Source organism: Chaetodon auriga, chromosome 16 (assembly GCF_051107435.1).
Source record: "Chaetodon auriga isolate fChaAug3 chromosome 16, fChaAug3.hap1, whole genome shotgun sequence".
Classification (NCBI taxonomy): domain Eukaryota; kingdom Metazoa; phylum Chordata; class Actinopteri; order Chaetodontiformes; family Chaetodontidae; genus Chaetodon; species Chaetodon auriga.
The window spans coordinates 18,285,621-18,305,976 of record NC_135089.1 but is presented as its reverse complement, the minus strand read 5'-3'; the positions used below and the strand labels follow the sequence as shown (position 1 = coordinate 18,305,976).

The following is a 20,356-nucleotide window of genomic DNA, read 5'->3' as shown; positions in this document are numbered from 1 at the left end:
TGCTCAAGCTTTTCGTCTGTCAGAGTGTGTATTGATATTATTCATTTGGTATCCATCGCTTTGCTTTATTTTCTGTGCAGTGGCATGAAGGCATGAGCATGTGTGTGTGTGTGTGTGTGTGCGTCTCTTTAGAGAGATTAACTGGCATTCACTGTTCACTCCCCCACCTCCCTGCTCCACCTCAACCTCCAAACAACCCCCCCACCCCCTCTTAACCCAAATCCCATCCACTGCCTGCTGAATGAGGCTGTGTGCAGACATCAGGATGTGAGGAGAATTTAAAGTTGCATTTCTGTCTGTCTCACTCTCCCCTTCACATGCTGTGTTTCAGTGTACAACATACCACACACACACACACACACACACACACACACACACACAGACACGTGTGCCATTCAAGTGATAAATGCCACTATTAAGAAAGATCTGGCCTCTTAAGTGTACTCTTCTCCCTCTCAACAATCACAGGCCCACAGGTCACATTTGTCCCTGCAGCTTTCATCAACATCAAGGCCACACACACTGCGAAAAACGCCCACACCCACACACGCTAAATCTCCCATCATGACCTTGTGCTACACTGTTTAATCCACATTTTCCGATAATAAACATATTTTCATCACCAGTAACATCCTGGAAATCCCAATCCTCCTTCCCACTATGAAACATCTCCATGCAATATCTGGCTTAGGGCACATTTATTGAATGATGCTTATTTTTGGCAACACTAAACTGTAACAATTAGGTTGAAAGTCCACTTCCAACCCCATTATTATTATTGTTTCGTGCGAATTGCAGGTGTCAGTGTGTAAGTGAATGAATGAGTAATAAAATGACAGAGTAAGGCCCGGCAGCTGGAGAATTCCTCCACTGCCTCTACCCCAACAAAAAGGACTTAATCTCTATTTATAGACACAGGCGAGCCAAGATGAGCTGACGGGCCATTAAAACTTAATCAAATGGCTTTCTGTCACCCACTGGCAGCACGGGGCAGAAGTCTGCTACCCAAAATGTGTGACAGAGGACAAAGCGTGACGGATTGGCAATAAGATGATGAAAGATAAGAAAGAGAGAGCAACATGAAAAAAGAAAAAAGTGTAAAGGGAGGATAATACGAAAGAAACAGAGTGTTTCATTGCGGTCAGGAGGCCTGTGAACAGCAGACCACAGTCCTGTGTGAACGACAGTATGGTGTCTGTTTTTAGCCTGACTGGACTGCCATTAACCGGAAGCCAACAATACATATTGTTCTGTACTTTATAATCCATTTACGGCTGCAACTACTGATTATTTGTGTCATCAATCAGTTAAAATTTGCCTATAAAATGTTAGAAAACAATGTGCGGTTACAATTCGAATGTCTGCTGTTCTCTTTCTGAAAAAGATATTCAGTTTACAGGGACATAAAGCAGTTTGAGAAGCTGAAACAAACTCTGTTCCTGCTTTGATTTATTTCAATCTGCTACAGTTTCAGCATCGTGAAAGTGCATAGTTCCAGTCCTTGATTATGCCTCTCTGGGCTTATTGCTTTATTTTGATACGGTCGCCCACATTGAAAAAATGAGACAAGATTGACTTTTAACCACATTGCTGTATTGCAGTGACTATAATCAAGATTGTAATACTGGATTCTGTAGTTCCTCTCAACTCTACAGATTTTTTTAGTGTCGTTTAGGGGTTTATGACCCACAACTTTACTATTTTGATTCTCTGCCACCGCTCTCATCACTGCCAAAGATCTAAAAATCCACTGTACACCACTTTCAGACAGACACAGTTAGCCATTAGCAGTTGATCATAGCAGAGCATTTAACAGCTGAAGAGAGAAATATTTCCCCAGATGACCACGAACACCAAGTGAAGGCTTATGTTGCCTTGTGTCGGCTCAGTGAGTTAATGGGCAAGTTGATGGGGAGTCGGTCATTACACGCTCAAGCTGTTGCAGCCAACAAAATCACAGAACTTTGTCTTATATTCTGGGGAAATGTGTAAAAATTGATGCAGAATATTTCCATTGGTGGACATGAAGGCTTGGGTTTGAGGACTTCTCCCAGTGTAAACATCATGCAGCTTCAATGCAGGTAGACACAGGATATTTATGATTCAGTATGGAAGCAGCTGAGATTTCTGTTTGTTTGGCTTTTGAGGGATTAATTATACAGCATGTGTTTCAGGTCAATCTTAGCCAGGTGAACAGGATGAGACTGTAACTTTAAGAGCTGTATGTAAAAACCGATGTGATCTTAGTTCCTGATACTGTGTTGGTACAGTTTTAGTAACCACTTCTATTTCACAGACACGATGAGCACGAGCAGTTAGGTACAGAAAGCATCATAGCAGCTCGTGTTTACGTTTGAAGCTTTAAGTTCTCCGTTTCATTACAGTGGATTTATTTAACACAGCTCAGCCACATTTGTACAGGTGAGACAGTATGGATGCATGGGGGCTGCTATCTCTGCAGCCGCCGCTCCACATCGCAGACGAAGCGCTGACAGCCACAGCTGCTTGGTAAGGAAATATTGTCCAACCTGATCACAGATGAGGGACCCAGAGCGTTTGTCTTTCATCAAAACGATGCCAAGCAAGAGAAACTGTCTGTGTTTTGCATGTATTGTCAGAACTTCATGTTATTTCACTTCCTATTTCCCTACAGCAGTGTGGCAGAATAAGAAGAACTAGATGTGGTTTGGTGCCTCTTTGAACGTGTGTGTGTGTGTGTTTGTCCCTTGCCCTCTCTGTCTGTGAGCATGTACCCTTTTGTTTAAGCTTGTGTGGTACGACAGATAGAGATAGAGAGCCAGAGAGGGCCATCTGCCACACAGTGAGAGCTCGGAGGGTCAGTGACCTCACACTGCTGAGTGTCTGAGTCAGACAAACCCATGACCCGGTGTGTCTTTCACTGACAGGAAGAGGACAGAAGTCAGACAGCGATGGGGCCGTCAGAAGCAGGCCGAGGGTCTGCGATCGGTCAGCGCTGCCGGTGTGTGATCTCTGCTCGTTCATGTCTGGGAGGCGACGACTCACTTTGTTGTTCCGCTTTTGCTGTGGATTTAGATTTTGTGCCCGCTTCCAAAAAATCTGTTCAGCGGACTTGTACGTAGCAGGCGAATGTCCGTCTCCTGTGTGTGTGTGTGTGTGTGTGTCGTTTGTCTCCATATGGTGTGGTGTTACATGAAGAGGACATGACAGAGCTTAGTGCACAGTCACTTCATGTTGTCCTTTCCTTTCGCTATTTAAAAAAGAAAGAGTGTTGTTTGTGACTTAGTATTCATGTGAGGAAAGTTCAGCTAGCTCATATACAACATATACAATGAAGCCCTTCCCTCTTTACAGCTCAAGTCCCTCAGTAGAAGGCCCATCAAGTGCTTCATCGTGTAATGTTTTGACCTCTTCTCTCAATCTACTTTATTTTTTTAATCCACCTGTATGTAAATAATAGAATTACTACTTCACAGGTATGCATGTACAGTACTTCCACGCACACACACAAAGATAAGCATGGTCTGATAGTCCATTTAACATGACCACAATCTATCACAACAGCCTGCCTCTCAGAGACCCAGAAGCAGGAAGCAGTTTGGCTGTGAGCTCTCTCACTTACAAAACCACCCCAATGTGTGTGTGTGTGTGTGTGTGTGTGTGTCTGCACAAAGTGCATGACGCCTCAGTCTCTATCTGGCAAAGAGCAGAACAGGAAGCAGCGAGGTGGGGCTCGGTCTGTGCTGTTCTCTCTTCCTCTCCTCCAACTCGTTCACTCGCTCCTGTTTTAGACTGGCTTTTGATTCCCGGCGGGAAGGACATCCTGGATTTTGAGGAGGCAGGAATAGAGCTTGGTGTTGCCTGATTGGTGCTGCTGTCAATGGCTGCCTGAGTGTGTGTGTGCATGTGGCAGGAGACAGAGGTTAGGGAGGGGGCCGGGAGCGAAGCCAGAGGGAGGCCAAACATGGCCAGTGAGGGCGTACTGGAGGACCTGCCAGCAGATCAACCGGTTGATTCCACAGTACACACTGAGCTGAGTGACACAGAGTCTTCGGTAGGCAACTATGGCCAAAGCAGGTTTCAACATGGCCGCCTTTTTTCTGTCCATCCACTACTATGGCCCTTCTCTTTTCTGTTGGCTTCCTCATTCACTTCCTGTAAAAACATCTCCTCTCTGACATTGAATCACTCGTGAGTTTTCATTCCTGTCTGCTGCTGTGATTTCACCCCGCTGTGTGAGCTGTCTTACACCTCGCTCCAGAGGTTCTTTGTTGTAAAACACCAGGGATTAAGTTGTATTGTGTTGCACAGGAGTGCGTCACAGCACAAACTCTCCCTTCCTGTCGTTCATGGCGTGCTACTGCCTCTGCTCTCTCGTCTGCCTTGAATGGCTGTGGCCTCCGCTGCTGAGCTCCTCCGGCCTGTCACATTAAGGATTTGAGCGGTTCATGTTGTTAATGTCTGTGTGCTTGTCAGTGATGGCGGTGTCTGTATAGGTTTACATCTTGAAAAAGATAGTCACTAAAGATAGTCAAAAAGTGTCACTTTTCTACCGTTATTACTCTTCATGACTGTGTTCCACATCCACTTTGTGAAACATGCTCAAAGTTGTGCAATGACATAACATTGCATTAAAGCAGTAGTTAAAATCCTGCAAGCCTTTGGAGTGTGCCATGTGGTTTGGTCAGTTGCTCTGGCCGAGCCTGCCTGTTGTACTGTATTGTGTTGCAGATGGATTATGGCTTTAATGAGAGCAGAGCTGTAGCCCCAGCCTGCATGTAGCTGGATGGACACAGAGACCTAAGAAGTTGTAATCAGATCTGCTAAGCTGGATGGCTGGCTGCATGGTGCAGTGAAAGGCCCAGAGCACCCCGTCATTATACTCTGGTCTCAGTGTCTGTGTGTGTGTGTGTGTGTGTGTGTGTGTGTGAGAGAGAGAGAGATGTGATGAGATCTAATGTCACAACACAAAATGAATGCATGGCATCTCCAGGGTTTCAAGCACATTTTCAGTAGGTTCATGATTTATATGTGTGGTTTACTGTATGTGGAAACAAACGCAGGGATGGACGCAATAACATGAACTGTTCAGTGCATCATGCCGCATGTTGTAAAGCTTAGAATGTTCAGTTAAGACTGTGTCAGAGAGGGATTGACTTATCTGCAGTATTTTAGAGTTCAAGTGTTGCAGGGGTTGGTCAGGTGTGTTCACATTATTTTGTCCCGTCTTGTGTTCCAGCCTTCGTGCATGAGGACCTCATGTCTGGGTTAGCGGTGTCATTGATCAGTAAACTTTCTTATGGCTAAGAGCTGTTTTGGGGCTTTTATGTGAATATTAGGTCAGATGTTTTAGTTTTTTTGTTTTTTAATTCAATAATTAATTCATATTTAATGCGGATGAAAACTGGATTTTAAAAGCAAATTGAAATTCGAGTTCGCCTCATTTTTTGTTTAAGGAAATATAAATGGTAAGGATCCTGTTGCTGTTGTGCTTTTTTCCATTTTCCAAATCAGAATAGCAGATTTTGGACATATTTGTGGGAACAGTGTGTAAGCTACAGGCCTCTGGGTGGGCGCTTTCATGGCAGCCGTTGACTAACATTTGAGGGCCACCACGGCAAATGACAGTCTGTGAAAACTCACAGCAGCGGTCTGTACATTACTCTGTGACTCCAGTCACATCAGGGAGTAATGTACAGGATCACAAAGTAAGGTAGGCAGTGCTGAAGATCACAGCTGGGCCGACAGCAAGAACAACAGCTAACAATGTTAACTCTGGTTTACTGCTCGGTTGGCCGCTGGAAACTAAGTGAGAGCATGAACTGTTTTTACTGCTCACCCATACAGATATTTTTCTAATACAATTATAGCTCCAACGCTGTCAGTCATAACCGCTAATTCACACCCAGTGGAGAACACTACTGAAGGGGGCGCTCTCACTGTGGCTTTTATCAAATTTAAGCTTGTGCGATTGTGTTTGCACAGCTCTCTTATACACATGCCCTCTTTGAGTTTATGTTTACTCGTGACCCCTCCAGAAGCAGACATGACACTCATTGATTTTAGCCTGTATTAATGCTGTCCTGATCGCTTGTAATCTGGTTGGTGTCGATCACGAGGAGAGCTGATGGAAGCACTCAGCTCTCTGCACACTTAAGCGCTGCCTCTGCTTTGATGCTGCCTCACAGTCTCAGCTCTGCAGGTTTCACATGTGGCGGACTCACACCAGCTTGCTGTTTTCACCTACTTTCATCTCCTCAGTGCTCCACTTAATTATAACTGTGCAAGGTGGCTGTCTCTGGTGTTGTCTGTCAGAACCTCAGCTCAGCCGCTCTCAGCTGGAGGTGTCACCCTTTGAATCGGTTTCTCTGTCAACTCAAACTGAGTAATCCCCCTCATACACAGCAGGCTAAATATAGTTTAACTTTCTTTTCCTTATTTGTGCAGTATCTTCTGCACAAGCCACAAGGCCTCCTCCCTCCTGTATTCTGCCACTGCCTCCTTCTCCCTTTGTACCTTCTCTTTCACCGTCTCACCCTCCATCTTTTCTCCTTCAGACTGATCCAGGCGGGCTGTCAGTGCTCCAGCAGCTTGGTCTGGACCAAAACTCGGACTTCTCCGATTCTAGCGTGCAACAGTGCCTGGACGAGCACCGCGAGAGGATCCGCAGGGAGATCCGCAAGGAGCTGAAGATCAAGGAGGGTGCGGAGAATCTGCGCAGGGCCACGACCGACAAGAGAAATGCTCAACAGGTGGACTCGCAGCTCCGCAGCTCCAAGCGCAAGCTGGAGTCCCTCCACGCTCAGCTGCAGGAGCTGGACGCACACATCGTGGTCAAGGACCCTGATGACAACAAAGGTAAAATATCCGCCCTGGGGACGTGGTTTATCAGCTTCTGTTCTGCTGTGATATGCTCCAGTTCGTCCCTTTGAAACAACTTGAGCATACTTATAATGTGGACAGGGGTGTGCTGTTTTGATGACGTAGCAGCTGAATCAGAGAAGAAGAACTGCAGCAGAAAATCTCTGCAGATTTGGGAGACGTTGAGTTCTGGGAGCTCCTTACCCTCCAAGCAGAGGATGAGATCAAGATGAGATATGATGTCTTGAAAACACCGAGACTTTAACCTAAACAAAACTAAGAGTCTCCATCTTCATCTTAGCATTTCTGTGAGGCTGTGCTTTGGCACAGTGGTGCTTTTAGCTAAATGCTAAGATTAGCATAACTGCTCACAATGACAATGCTGACATGCTGATGTTTCGCTGGTATAATGTTTACCGTATTCACCACTTTGACTTAGTGAAACGTTTGCTAATTAGGACTGAACACAACGACTTCCTCAGAGGCAGGAAATCAATATCAAAGCCTTTTTTTTGCATTAGACAAGAAGAGTAGTTTATGGGCTAAAAAATTTAAAATGACTTAGGATGAAGTATAATGTTGTAAGGACTGCACCAACAGTAACCTGACACTTACCATCCAACCACTTCCTCTTGCCCAGACGCTCCCAAGTCTCCGGGGTCAGTCAGTCGGACGTCGGCCAACCAGCGGCGCATCGCAGCTTTGGAGCGACAGCTAAACATTGAGCTGAAAGTCAAACAGGGAGCAGAGAACATGATCCCAATCTATGCCAATGGAGGTACCAAGGTATTCACCTAGCTCAACCGTCAGCCATAACTCTTGTTCACCCCGTTGACTTTACTGTCTGCTGCAGATTCTGCAACACGGGTGCAAACTTGTCACCTTTCAGCAAAATTCGCCGCCTCAAAATAGGTCATTCTCGTAAATTGTGGGAGGCATGAGGAGCAGAGGAAGGAAGACTGATACTAACTGATGTCTGCGTTCTTCATTCTTTCTAAACGTCACGCAGTACTGTGACGTCAGGGATGTTATTTAGTTCATTGACATTTTAAGTGTGTTATCAGTGAGATATTATGGAGTTTATGTCGTGACTTATAATACATATTTGAAAAATTCTAATGGATGTGACTGAGTTTTTCTTGTTAGTCCAGTTTCATAAAGTAGATTTGAACATCAGTGACTTTTTCATTTCGTTTTCTTTGTTTTCAGGCATAAATATGTCGCTATCTTTATGGGCCATCACCAGTTTGCACCCCTGCTGTAATATTTACTCTTTGCACCTTTACTCCCTCTGATCTCTCCTCTTTTTTTTCTGTCCCTCCACAGGACAAGAAACTTCTCCAGACGGCTCAGCAGATGCTGCAGGACAGCAAGACAAAGATCGACATCATCCGCATGCAGATCCGAAAGGCCATGCAGGCCACGGAGCAGTCTGAGGACAATCAATGTACCTATCATGCTCTTGTTTTTCTCCTCACTCTCATCGTTCCTCTTTCATCCCACCTGTCACTCTTTCAGCTGATAAACACTGCATATTTTATGATGTGGGTAGTAATGGATCAATTCTTGCTTCAGAACTTCACAGTGTACAGTCTTCCAGTCTCACAAACAAACACACACACACACACACACACACACACACACACATAGTCCATTACAGCCCTCTCACTCGCTCAGGTTAGAGCCTTATTGATGTTCCTGCATCCCCTTGATGTTGCCCAACAACTAAAAGCCATGCCTCATTTAACAGAGGTTAGAGAGGAGGCAGGACAGATGCAGGGAGCCAGGAAGGGAGTGAGCCTGAAAGGACTGAGTCAGAGATGACAACAGGGTGAAGCAGGGGGGGAAGGAAGGAGTCAGAGATTAAAGAGAGGATAAGCATGGAAGGAAAAGAAAAGCTCAGAGCAGCAGAAAGTTCATCTGTGATCCTGGAGAGCACAGCGAGCTGACTAATTTCGGCATAAGCTTCTAATGGGCGTCTGTGTTCTGTCCACTCGCTTTTATTTTTCCCCACATGCTGTCTCTTCAGTTTAAAGCCTACTACTGACTGCTTGTTTGGGAAAGGGTTTTTATTTTCTGGCCCACTGCTTTACGGTTTGGTACATTCACGCCGGCCTCATCAGCATTGTTTTCATCCACAGCAGACGGCTGTCTTAAAGAATAACCTCTAAAAAGCCAATGTACACTAGCAGCCCAGCACCAAACCGAGGACAAACACAGTTAGCAAGTAGCTGGCAAACGTATTGGAACATTTAGCAGCTGAAGAGCCAATAAATTCTCCTCCCAGTAAAAAAAAAAAACAACTCTTTTATCTAAATATTGTGCCATGATGCCATGCCAGTTGTTGCCAACCACCCGACTTGTCAATATTTATCATCTGTGTGCATTGCTGTACATGCTGTTGACTAAACCTGACACTGTGTCCCAGGTAAGCCGGACCTGTGTGGAGTGGAGCTGCGTGTGGAGGAGCTGTGGCATCACTACCGCGTGGAGCACGCCATGGCCGAGGGGGCCAAGAACATGCTGCGACTGCTGGGTGCAGGAAAGGTCCAAGACAAGAAGGCCATGGCTGAGGTCAGAGAGTTACCTGAAGTCTACGTGTGTTTGACCATACACATGTTCCACACATTATTCAGTTCATCAGGAATTTACCATCTCATATTCTGTTTTTGTTGCACATTTGCACATTTTAACTGTGACCTTGTGTTGGCTGTTGCAATAACGTACTTTCCCCACCAAGATCAGTACTTTTTTATGTAAACAACAACAACAACAACAACAACAAAGAAACATGATGTCTGCAGGCTCAGTGTGGCCTCAGTGAGTCGTCCCAGCGTCTGGACCTGCTCAGATGCTCTCTGGAACAGAGGCTGCTGGAGCTCCCCGAGGATCATCCCAAGGCCTGCCTCATCAAGGAGGAGCTAGTGCTGGCCTCCTCCTCGGCCTTCAGCTCCCGCCACAGCACCCCCTATGTCCATAACCAATACAGCACCCTGAGCAAACCATCACCACTCACAGGTAGACACAGAAACTCTGTGGAAATATTGAATTAGATATTTGGTTTTAATTCCTATTTCACTGTGTCTTTTCAAGAGCTGCTTCATGCATTTTCTTAAAAGTTCAACCCCTGATCTTTACAAATCAAGGTCATTTTTATCAAAGACGCCTTTCTGTCCTCCCAGGTACTCTTCAGGTGCGTCTTCTGGGCTGCGTGGGGCTGCTGGAGGTCATCCCCGGGAGGAGCAGAGGGACCCCGGTGGTCCTTCCCGCTCATGCTTCGGGAGATGGACGCTCCTCATTCAAACTGAGTGGCCTCTACAGCCGCAGCAGCAGCAGCATGAGCCTCAAGATCCCCAGCAAGAACGAAGACCTGTCCAGTAAGTGCTCTTCACACTCGCTACTCTGCTAAACGTGTGCTGTCGAACAGTTTCCAATGAATCAGAAGTTTGTCTTTGACCTCATTTCAACACAAAGAAGCACATTTGTGATATTTATTTGAAACCTTCTGGATCCAAGGACCTTTATTAAAGATCCCTGTTTCCCCTCTTTCACTCACATTGATGGTTCAATTGAATTCTACAGTTGAAATGAATAAAAGAGCGTCGCACTTAATTAGCCTCTGTGTGTCCTCTGTGTGTGTGTTTTTGCAGCGGAGGTGAGTGCGGTGCTGAAGCTGGAGAATACAGTGGTGGGTCAGACAGTTTGGAGAACGGTTGGAGAGCAGGCCTGGGACCAGACCTTCACTGTAGAGCTGGAGAGAGTAAGACACAGCACACTCATCCTAAACTTTCACCCTGGTGTCACTGCATCAGGCTTTAAAGAAAAGGTGCACACAATAACAGACATCTGGACAAACTTGTGCTTTTTTTAAGGTCAAACTGACAATAAGAAGCCCTTGACATGCAGTATTCCTAACAGCAGAGGGTCTTTTAGGGCCCTGTGTCTGGAACTGTAATCCTGCAAGAGAACGACAGACTTTTAGTTTTGAAATGTAAAAACCTTCACTTCACATCTCTGCCGTCTGTGTTGTGTGATTAGTCTAGGGAGATGGAGATTGCTGTGTACTGGAGAGATTACCGCTCCCTGTGCGCTCTGAAATACCTGAAGCTGGAAGAGTTCCTGGACAACCAAAGACACAGAGTCCAGCTGGAACTGGAGCCGCAGGGGCTGCTGCTGGCTGAGGTACAGGAAAGACACAAAAACAGTAAACACGCACACAGGACATATCACCCAATATGAGCTGCAGTCATCAACCTTATGCACAGGACAGGTGCATGCTGCAGGTAGAATTCAATAAATATTAGCCTGCACGGCTCCTTATACCTGTAACCTGTATTTGCATGAGATACAGTAACATACACACTTACCACAAAGACACAGTAGTCTGTGTTGACTGCAGACACACACTGTAGTTTAATTTTGCTTTTTTGACGCATTTTTTTGTTTTAGGTAACTTTCTTCAACCCAGTAATCGAGAGAGGCTCCAGACTCCAGAGGCAGAAGAAAGTCTTCTCTAAACAGCACGGTGTGTTCAAGTGCATGCACACACACACACACAGCTTGTTCCTGTGGTTCCTGTGCTTGTCTCCTTACAATCAGATGATTTGGTGGATTTGCGAAAAATACACTATGGCCTCCTCTAGAATGGAGTCAGATCAGTATTAATGAATGCACACAGAATCATTCACAATCCATATACACAATACACAATACTGTTAAACAACTTCTCAGCTGGGAAATGTCATTCCCTGTTGTACAATACTGTTGCTTAGTTTTGTATATTATACTGTATATTATATCTACAGGTCACGTCTTCCCACAGGTCAGCTTCTGCTGCTGCTAAGTGATAACTCCTCTGTTGTGCATCTTTAAATATGTTTGAGTTATGAATGCTTGCCTAGTTAGTTTACTAATGGATGATCTTAGGTTGTCTGTTAGTTTTATATAGCTAAAATGACTGAATGATACCCTACTCACTTTGCTTAGAGGACGGTGCTCTGCCACAGCATCAACTGCTGGCTGTAATTCAGGTGTAAAGCTTTTAGGAAGGCACTACAACTCAAATTAATCCTGAAAATCCTCTGCCAAATGAATTATTATAGTGTAATATAGATCACTTATTCCCAGCCTTGAGGTCAGGGAGAGGATATTTGTTCCATACAAATGTACCATCTCTGATTTTTGTTTGACATACAGAGTGAAATCCAGTCCGATGGGCCGCTGACAGAGTGGCTTACCCATTCTGCGTATGTGATGCTGCCTTGTTTAAAGGAGTAACAAGCCAAAGAGGTTCAGAGGTGCTGCTGCAGATGAAGTGTTAATGGCTTGTGGTATTTTCTGGAAGTGGGATTATAAACATTTACAGGAAATGCAAAACCAGGTCATGCAACAGCTCAGCTGTATCACACCATTAAAGCCACAGGACACCTTACTCCATCACATGCTGAAGTTGGCACGAATGGATCTTTGTTTCTTTTTCCTACGTACAGACAGTAAAGAGATGTGGTAGCAGGAGACGTTGCAGTGTTTTACCTTTCATTTATCCAGTTTCATTCCACTCTGTGTGTCTCAGGTAAAGCCTTCCTGCGTGCTCGTCAGATGAATGTGGACATTGCTACGTGGGTCCGTCTGCTGAGGAATGCCATCCCCAGCGGAGGCAACACTCCCGCTTACACACCCAGTTTCACGAGCAACACCCTCACACACAGCACAGGGTATGCAACCAGAGTATGCCTGCCACTCAGCAAAAAATGCTAAAATTATAAGCATTTTTTTTAGATGTGAAGTACATTTAAGTATTTCAAATCATACATGCTTTGGTGAGACAAGCTGGGTTTGCAAAGTCTCATCTGAAGCGCTGAGAGCAGAAATGAACCACAGCATCACACTCTCAAGTTTGGTGTGAAAAGGAGGCATTTTCTTAATCTTCGTGTTTTTTCCTTTTTTTTGAGCCATGCACTTTCTAAATGATACTCTGAGATAAACATGATTCATTTATAATTTACCATTTTTAATAGTTGTTGAAGGATAATGTCCGTAATTTATCTTAAATGAACTTTGTTTTACGTAATTCTTTGAATATAAAGTAAGAGACATGTTTGTTTCAGGTTTGCATTGATTCATTTTTGTTATTAAAACAACCAACCTCATGAATGAAGCCCACAACCTGAAGAATCAAACACCTTAGTGGAAACCTGGAAAGCAGATTCAATTGTCTGAACGTCTGCAGTCGAGTCAAGTTGCCTCTGGCTTCGAAAACCTCAGCTTCTGGTCATCGTACTCATGCAACAGATCTTATTGTTCTTCAAGCGTTTCCTTTATTCACACATTATTCATTTCCCTCCACAGGCTTGAGTCACAGTTTCAGACGTGTTGTCTTCATTTTGTTTGTGTGTCTGCAGAGAAATCTCAGTGGAGAAGCTGAGTCTGGACAGCGACTCACCTCCCAAAGCTGAAAGCAGGAGAGCTGTGGTGGACGCACCCGCTCCCTTGGTGAGTGAGAGTGATGGGAGCCAAAGAGGAAGGGAGGCAGACAGAGGCAAAGATGGGCATCTTAACACTATCATGTTACTATTTTGCTCACCTCCTACGTTCAGCTTTTGGCTGAGGAACAGTGCTCTAGTCATAGGCCGCCGCGCTGTGTGCTGCAGTGAAATCCAAGACAGAGCAGGGGCCTGACAGCAGAGAGAAAGCATGAACAATTAGAGAAACGGAGAACTGAAAACTCAGGGAGACAGCCTTAATGAGACATAATTGGATGGAGGGGAGCTTTAATTTGATCAAGGCCAAATCCGTGTTAATTTCCCGGTGTGAGGAACATAATCTGCAGAGGGTGATAATGTGGGAGAGAGGAATGGAGAGGTGGCATGAAGAGAACAATGAGGAGAGGAAGCACTTGAGAGAGAGAGAGAGAAGAGGACAGACGACAGGAGGAAATCTAGAGACGGACGTAATTGAAGTTGAAATTTGGGATAAAAGAAAAAAAAAGACAAGAATAACAGTAGTGAAGTGGAAACAGTAGAAAATGATGTGGATTTTTTTCTTCTGTGTATCTAAAAAGTCAGACAAAATCTTCACAGCGCTGTTCAACACTAACGGTACAACATGCCACTCTTATCTTACGTACGTATATAATTAACGTACAAAATACATTTTGTGCAGCTGTGGCTCAGGAGGCGAAGTGGTCGTCTCAGGGCCACTGCAGTCTACATGTCAGTGTATCCTCAGGCAAGATACTGAACCCCAAACTGCTCCCTGATGCTGTGTCATCGGTGTGTGAGTGTGAACGCTAATGTGGTGTTGAGCAGGTGGCACATAACCACCAGTGTACAAATGTGTGTGTGTGAATGGATGAATGCTGAATTGTGTTGTAAAATGCACTTTGAGTGGTCGTTAAGACTAGAAAATGGTCATGTAAATACAGTCTATTTACAGTTTACCAATATACAATAAGGGGCCTAACACTGACCCATGAGGAACCCCACAAGTAATCATAACCAATTTAGTAGAGTGGTAAGAGAGATTAAATCTCATTTTACCATACAGTATATTATGTTTTATTTGGTTAATGATTTTTTTCCTACCTTCGGAATGATGGTTTGGATCTTGTACATTTTTTTGGCAAAATGGTGCTTAATTCTGGTTACACCAATTAAAGCAAGTTTGAATTTCAGAGACCAAAGCGGCAGACAGACACCGAATTAGGGAAGCACAGAGAGAGTCAGAGAGGGCCTGTGGCAGATGGTGTGTTCAATGGGGTTGAAGTATTATGAGATTAATTACTCTGATGTTTTTAGAGGACTAATTAGCAGTGAGGAGGGAGTGGAGAGGACAGAAAGAGGGGAGGAGTGGGGCTGTCGTCCAGCAGGGGATCTGGCAACCGGACATGATGTGTTGCAATAACTGTCTGTTGTGACTGAAGGTCCTTCCAGATGTTAGCAATCATTTTGTCCCCAGTTCTCCCTCATTTTGTTACTCACTCTCTGTCATTTCCCTCTACATGCTCTATATATTTTCATTTTGCTGGTGTTCTTACTTCCCCTCTGTTCTTCTTCTTCTTCTTCTTCTCTGTGGTGTTTCACAGGAACAGACGCCGGTCATTGAGACCCCGTCCTCGCCGGATGTCCCTGTTCACGAGCAGCCAGCCAGATCACTGTCCCAGAACTCTCTACGCAGGTGGACAAACACACAGGGACATCGCTCGCTCTCTCACATATACACATACACATAGAAACCACACCTGTGCATATCTTTTTGCAATATGGCCAGCACAGCTTGACACCAGAAACACCCCCACACACAATATGGTCCTGTGTTGTAACCTCTTTTTTTAACACTTGGTAGTAAAGCCAAGTCATCATTAATGTGGATTACAGCATATGTCGCTGCGAATGAGAAACCCTCGGCTGTGCTGGACTCCAAAACACAGAATCACACCCTGAGCAGCGTTAGCCTTTTTCATAACAAAACACAGCATGGATGCTACGGAAGTGGAGCATGTTTTTCCAGTGTTGTTGAGCAAATGAGGCACATTTAAGTGTGACGTGTATTATTTTCTGTTGTATGCACTGCCTACAATCTGTCTCTAATCCCTCTCTCAGCCCCAACAGAGGCCCTCTTTGCCTGCAGGACTTCAAGATGATAGCAGTGCTCGGCAGGGGCCACTTTGGGAAGGTACGCAAAGTTCATGTTTCCTCACAGGAAAAGTTGCACTGCTAATCTAAAGGGCACATCTGTCTTGTCACAAAGTATAACAACAGTATAACTCAAATAAATGCTAAATGCTAACGTTGCTCTGTGTTCGCTGGAGGCGCACTGCACCAGGTGACCAAAATAGGAATTAGTGCAGGTTTAAAGTTTATTTCTTGGTAATGACTGACGCCGTGGCAATGCTTGGTGATTTAAATGAAACCAAACCAGACAGAAATACTCTTCCAATTGATCCTTTCAGTATTTTCTTTGTATCCAAACCCACATATTTTTTATTCCTCTGTGCCGTCATGCTTCATTGTTGTCCTAAACCTACTAAAAAACACTGGGTCACATGTTCCTTCAACACCATGAACACAGACACTGTAGATTATTTTGACTCACATACCCACATATACCATCCTGCTGCCCCAAATATTCACTAGAGCACCAAATGTGGATTAATCCACAGCTGAAAATAGTCCCCAACAAATGCACTATTTCCCCCTTTTTGATAAAAGCTACAGTGTCCAGCTGTATTAGAAAAGGGCCGAGCCTTTTTTAAAAATGAAATGACCCTTTTGGGTTTTTGGCCTTTTTGTGATGTTTGTGGACAGTAACGACAATATAAATGTCTTCAGGTGTTGCTGTCAGAGTACAAAGGCACAGGCAGCCTGTACGCCATCAAAGCCCTGAAGAAGGGAGACATTGTTGCGAGGGATGAAGTGGAAAGGTAATTTTTTTAATCACACATCACTGGGTGACCACAACCTCAAGTCTCAGCTACACGACAAAGCTCATTCACCTCATAATTACTGTCTCATACGCACCCCCTCCCCTCTGTCTCCAGTCTGATGTGTGAGAAGCGGATCTTTGAGACCGTCAACGGCTCCCACCACCCCTTCCTGGTCAACCTGTTTGCATGTTTCCAGACGCCAGAACATGTGTGTTTTGTCATGGAGTACACGGCAGGAGGAGACCTCATGATGCACATACATGCCGACGTCTTTTCTGAGCCACGCGCTGTGTGAGTTCTGCAGTGTGTGTGTATGCTTGTGTTGAAGAGAAGAACCAGGGTGTGTGCGTGTGTGTGCGCCTTCTTGAAAAGCTCCGTGCTCTGTGTGTCTATGTCTATGCATCCATTAAGCTACGAAGCGTCACTACATAGCAACGCTTGTGTTCAGTTGTCCGTCTTTCTGCCCGTTGTTTTGTCCGACAGATTCTACTCGGCTTGTGTGGTCTTGGGTCTGCAGTTCCTTCACGACCATAAGATTGTGTATCGGTGAGTACGCTCCGCAGGCAGCATGTACTCTACAGGAGAGATTGCTTTCTTTTCTCCACGCTCAATGTTTGGCATGAATCCCCCTCCCTTTCTTTTGTCAGCGATCTTAAATTGGACAACCTGCTGCTCGACACAGAGGGCTTTGTGAAGATAGCAGACTTTGGGCTTTGTAAAGAAGGTGAGTGTCCTTCGTTGATCAGATCAGCCCTCAGTTCTGTACATTAAGAACACTTGATTTATCTGTCAGGCATTGATGTGTCTCTCATCGTTTCCATAGTCAGTAATTCTCCGTCTTCACCCCTCAAACCCCCTTTCTTTCCTCTCCACTTCTTTCTCCTCTTCAGGCATGGGTTATGGAGACAGGACCAGTACTTTCTGTGGGACCCCTGAGTTTCTGGCCCCAGAGGTGTTGACAGACACGTCGTACACCAGAGCGGTCGACTGGTGGGGGCTCGGGGTGCTCGTCTATGAGATGTTAGTTGGAGAGGTAAGAGTCTATCCAAGATGCTGAAATGCATCTTAATCTGTGTCTTCACACCTTTGGACATCTTGCAGGGATTTAAAGGAACAGTTTGACTATGTGTCTGGCTATTTGCAGCAACAGTTTCCAAGCAACCAGCAGACCCTCCAGGAATTTACTTGTTCCCATCAAAAAGCCTGGCTAGCTGCTTTCATCTGTTTCTAGTCTTTATGCTAAGATAACTGGCAACGGCTGGTAGCTTTATATTTACCGGATAGATACGAGAGTGTTATCGATCTTTTTGTCAAACTCCCTGCAAGAGAGTGAATCAGCGTATTTCCCAAAATGTCAAGCTATTGTCTTCCAGCAGAAAGAGAAACGTGCTTTCCAGCTCAGAACAGGAACTGAACTATTGATCCTCAGTAAGAGATTGAGGGAGATCAAAGTCTTTATAGTGAAAGGTGGAGTGAACAGCTGATGACAGGATGTTGAAAAATATCTGATGAGGAAAGGTGTACAACGTCCTCTTAGGACCTGGAAGCAATGGGCTTTATGGGAAACAGAAGTACTGGCACTGATAGTACAGCTGGCGAGAGACGGACCAACAGTCTTCTCGTCTCATTTATTTACAGTAATTCCACCAGGATGTCCTTTTAATATTCATTTCTGTTTTAAGGGAAAGATGGAGAGAAGTAAGATACCTGCCTCCTGAGTGGAATGTAATCATCGCGTGTTTCTTTCAGTCTCCATTCCCAGGTGACGATGAGGAGGAGGTTTTCGACAGCATAGTCAACGATGAAGTGCGCTACCCTCGCTTCCTCACCACCGAAGCCATCGGCATCATGAGACGGGTTAGACTCCACCCACTGTTTTCTGTCACTTCCTGCTCTGGAATTTCTTCACCTCACCCCTTTTTTTTCTTTTATTGTTCGAATATGTAAATTTTAGATCTGCAGTATGATTTGACATTTTTAGTTGCTTATGAAGAAGGCAACAAAGCATACAGTGTGAATGATGGAGTACTGGTACTTTTTGTTTCTGTTGGGTTACTAGTTGTTGAGAAGGAATCCTGAGAGACGTCTGGGCTCTGGAGAAAAGGATGCAGAAGATGTGAAAAAACAACCTTTCTTCAGGGTGAGTGTGCACTTTTTAATCCGAACGAGGGCGTACTGAGAGTGCAGCGGGTGCATCTTGATGGGAAACTAAACATGGATGTCGTTTAGGGAACGGACTGGGAGGCTCTTCTGCAGAGGAAAGTCCCGCCGCCGTTTGTCCCGACCATCACAGCAAAAGAAGACGTCAGCAACTTTGACGTGGAGTTCACAGCTGAGCCTCCTGCCCTCACGCCACCCCGCGAGCGCCGCACCCTCTCCCGCAAGGAACAGGACTACTTCAAGGATTTTGACTATGTCTCTGACCTCTGCTAGGGTCAGGGGTCACAGGGTTATTAGCTGCCCACTGCCAGCCACAGACTCTGAAATGAGACTGAAGTGAAGGCTGACTCTGTCCCGCACAGGGAGAGAGGAACTTGGTGATAATGAGAGGCGAGGATCACCCTCACTGTCCTCTTTCTCTCCGTCTGTGTGTGTGTGTGTGTGTGTGTGTGTGTTTGGGATGGGTTTAAGGACTGGCTGGGCCATGCGTGTGTGGACAGGGATCAGTGGAGTGTGATGGCATGTTGCACACATGCGCAGCGCCTCAGATCTGCTGACCTCTAGAGGTCCATAGATCTGTGACACTGAGTGGCTTTTAAAGGAGAGGAAGTCGTGATGATAACGTAAAATAATCCAGATTATGTAACAAATGGAAAATGAAATCATGGATCCTGCTGTTTTTTCTGCCTGGCGACACACTGGAGCATAAAAAAAAACAATCATCAATTGTACTGAAATGATCAGAGATCCTAAAAATTCGAGTCGAAGAGTGAGAAGTGATTATTCTGACAGGAAGCAGTTGGTCTCCTCTCTTCCTGCACTTGCTCTAGTCTCTTGTCCCTTTATCTCTGCTGTTTGTTGCTGCTAAGTGTGTGTTTCGCTGTGTACGGTGTCCCTGCCTCAGTCATGAATGTATCCACATCACTTGCGATCATGCACCGCCTGTAAACACATGGGGGAGCCAGAGGAAAGAGGAAACTCTGCTTATGTTTGACGAGAGCTGCTGCTGCTGCCTGTTGGGGAAAAAAAGCAGAGCAAGTGGGGGATTTGAGCAGAGACGGAGAACGAGTCGGGTGCTGCTTGTGTGTCTTCGCTCACACACATCTCACATAGGACACCTTCTTCATTGTCTTCTCTTTCCACTGTCTTTCAGTAAAACGCAGATTTTTAACTACAATCATTCTCTGTGACAAAAAGATTTTACAAATTGTGTTCGTTTTTTGTGATTTATAGTTTCTTCCCATCTGTGTTTCCTCGTCTGTCATTTGCTGTTGAAATGTGTCGGAACTGTGACTCAGTAAAGATGTGAACCCAACACAGAAGCATTGATCGTCTGTTGTCATTGGCAGGTTTTCCTCTCAGTTGATCAGTACAGTTTGAGGGGAATTTTGAGCTTCTTTACACCTCGCTGTAACTCCGAATCCTCTCTGCAGTTTCAACATTGCCAGATGAATCCTACAAACTTTCCCTCCAGCACCACCCACCACCATGTGGTTTTGATTTGTGAGACTTCTCCATGACGATCGGTGATCCGTTAACCTTTCATCTAGCCCCATCATCAAGTCAAAATTGCAATTTGTGCAATACTTTTTTTTTCCAGAAACTTCTGCCATTCCCGTCGGCCTCAGCAGCACTAAACAAGGGTGATGAACATGGTAACACACCTGCAACACATCAGCATGTCAGCATTGTCCTGAGCATGTTAGGCTGCGGACGTTGGCATTGATTGGGCAGCTTCTTGAGGGAACACCTCGGCCAAAGCACCGCACACAACTGTAGCAAGTCACTGAAGTAAAGGAATAACTTGGTCAGTGATGAGGAGGATGACTGTCAGGGGTCTTATCACAAAGCCGCTGAGAAAATAATGATTTTTCTTCCAGCCTCAGGCTGATAGTGTGTTACTGTAAGTCATTTTGATGTTGAGGAAGGAGG

At 45.1% G+C, this 20,356-nt stretch overlaps 1 protein-coding gene across 3 annotated transcripts in view; it reads left to right on the top strand.

Moving 5' to 3' along the window:
• The window catches only part of pkn1b (protein kinase N1b), a 29,514-nt gene extending 9,768 nt beyond the window's left edge, over nucleotides 1–19,746 (top strand). The window contains exons 1-22 of one of the 3 annotated variants that reach the window (XM_076751831.1): nucleotides 2,256–2,508; nucleotides 6,537–6,837; nucleotides 7,481–7,626; nucleotides 8,167–8,287; nucleotides 9,269–9,414; nucleotides 9,645–9,858; nucleotides 10,023–10,217; nucleotides 10,491–10,600; nucleotides 10,879–11,022; nucleotides 11,290–11,365; nucleotides 12,413–12,554; nucleotides 13,242–13,332; nucleotides 14,924–15,015; nucleotides 15,441–15,513; nucleotides 16,170–16,261; nucleotides 16,379–16,555; nucleotides 16,748–16,810; nucleotides 16,912–16,988; nucleotides 17,155–17,297; nucleotides 18,014–18,121; nucleotides 18,324–18,404; nucleotides 18,494–19,746. In XM_076751831.1, the coding sequence (XP_076607946.1) occupies nucleotides 2,440–2,508; nucleotides 6,537–6,837; nucleotides 7,481–7,626; nucleotides 8,167–8,287; nucleotides 9,269–9,414; nucleotides 9,645–9,858; nucleotides 10,023–10,217; nucleotides 10,491–10,600; nucleotides 10,879–11,022; nucleotides 11,290–11,365; nucleotides 12,413–12,554; nucleotides 13,242–13,332; nucleotides 14,924–15,015; nucleotides 15,441–15,513; nucleotides 16,170–16,261; nucleotides 16,379–16,555; nucleotides 16,748–16,810; nucleotides 16,912–16,988; nucleotides 17,155–17,297; nucleotides 18,014–18,121; nucleotides 18,324–18,404; nucleotides 18,494–18,697 (2,865 nt within the window). In that variant the 5' untranslated portion in view covers nucleotides 2,256–2,439 and the 3' untranslated portion in view covers nucleotides 18,698–19,746. Of the gene's footprint in view, nucleotides 1–2,255; nucleotides 2,509–3,767; nucleotides 4,034–6,536; nucleotides 6,838–7,480; nucleotides 7,627–8,166; nucleotides 8,288–9,268; nucleotides 9,415–9,644; nucleotides 9,859–10,022; nucleotides 10,218–10,490; nucleotides 10,601–10,878; nucleotides 11,023–11,289; nucleotides 11,366–12,412; nucleotides 12,555–13,241; nucleotides 13,333–14,923; nucleotides 15,016–15,440; nucleotides 15,514–16,169; nucleotides 16,262–16,378; nucleotides 16,556–16,747; nucleotides 16,811–16,911; nucleotides 16,989–17,154; nucleotides 17,298–18,013; nucleotides 18,122–18,323; nucleotides 18,405–18,493 lie in introns of those variants that run through there. The other 2 variants (XM_076751830.1, XM_076751832.1) reach the window with 2 other exon arrangements.
• Nucleotides 19,747–20,356: the final 610 nt, after the last annotated feature.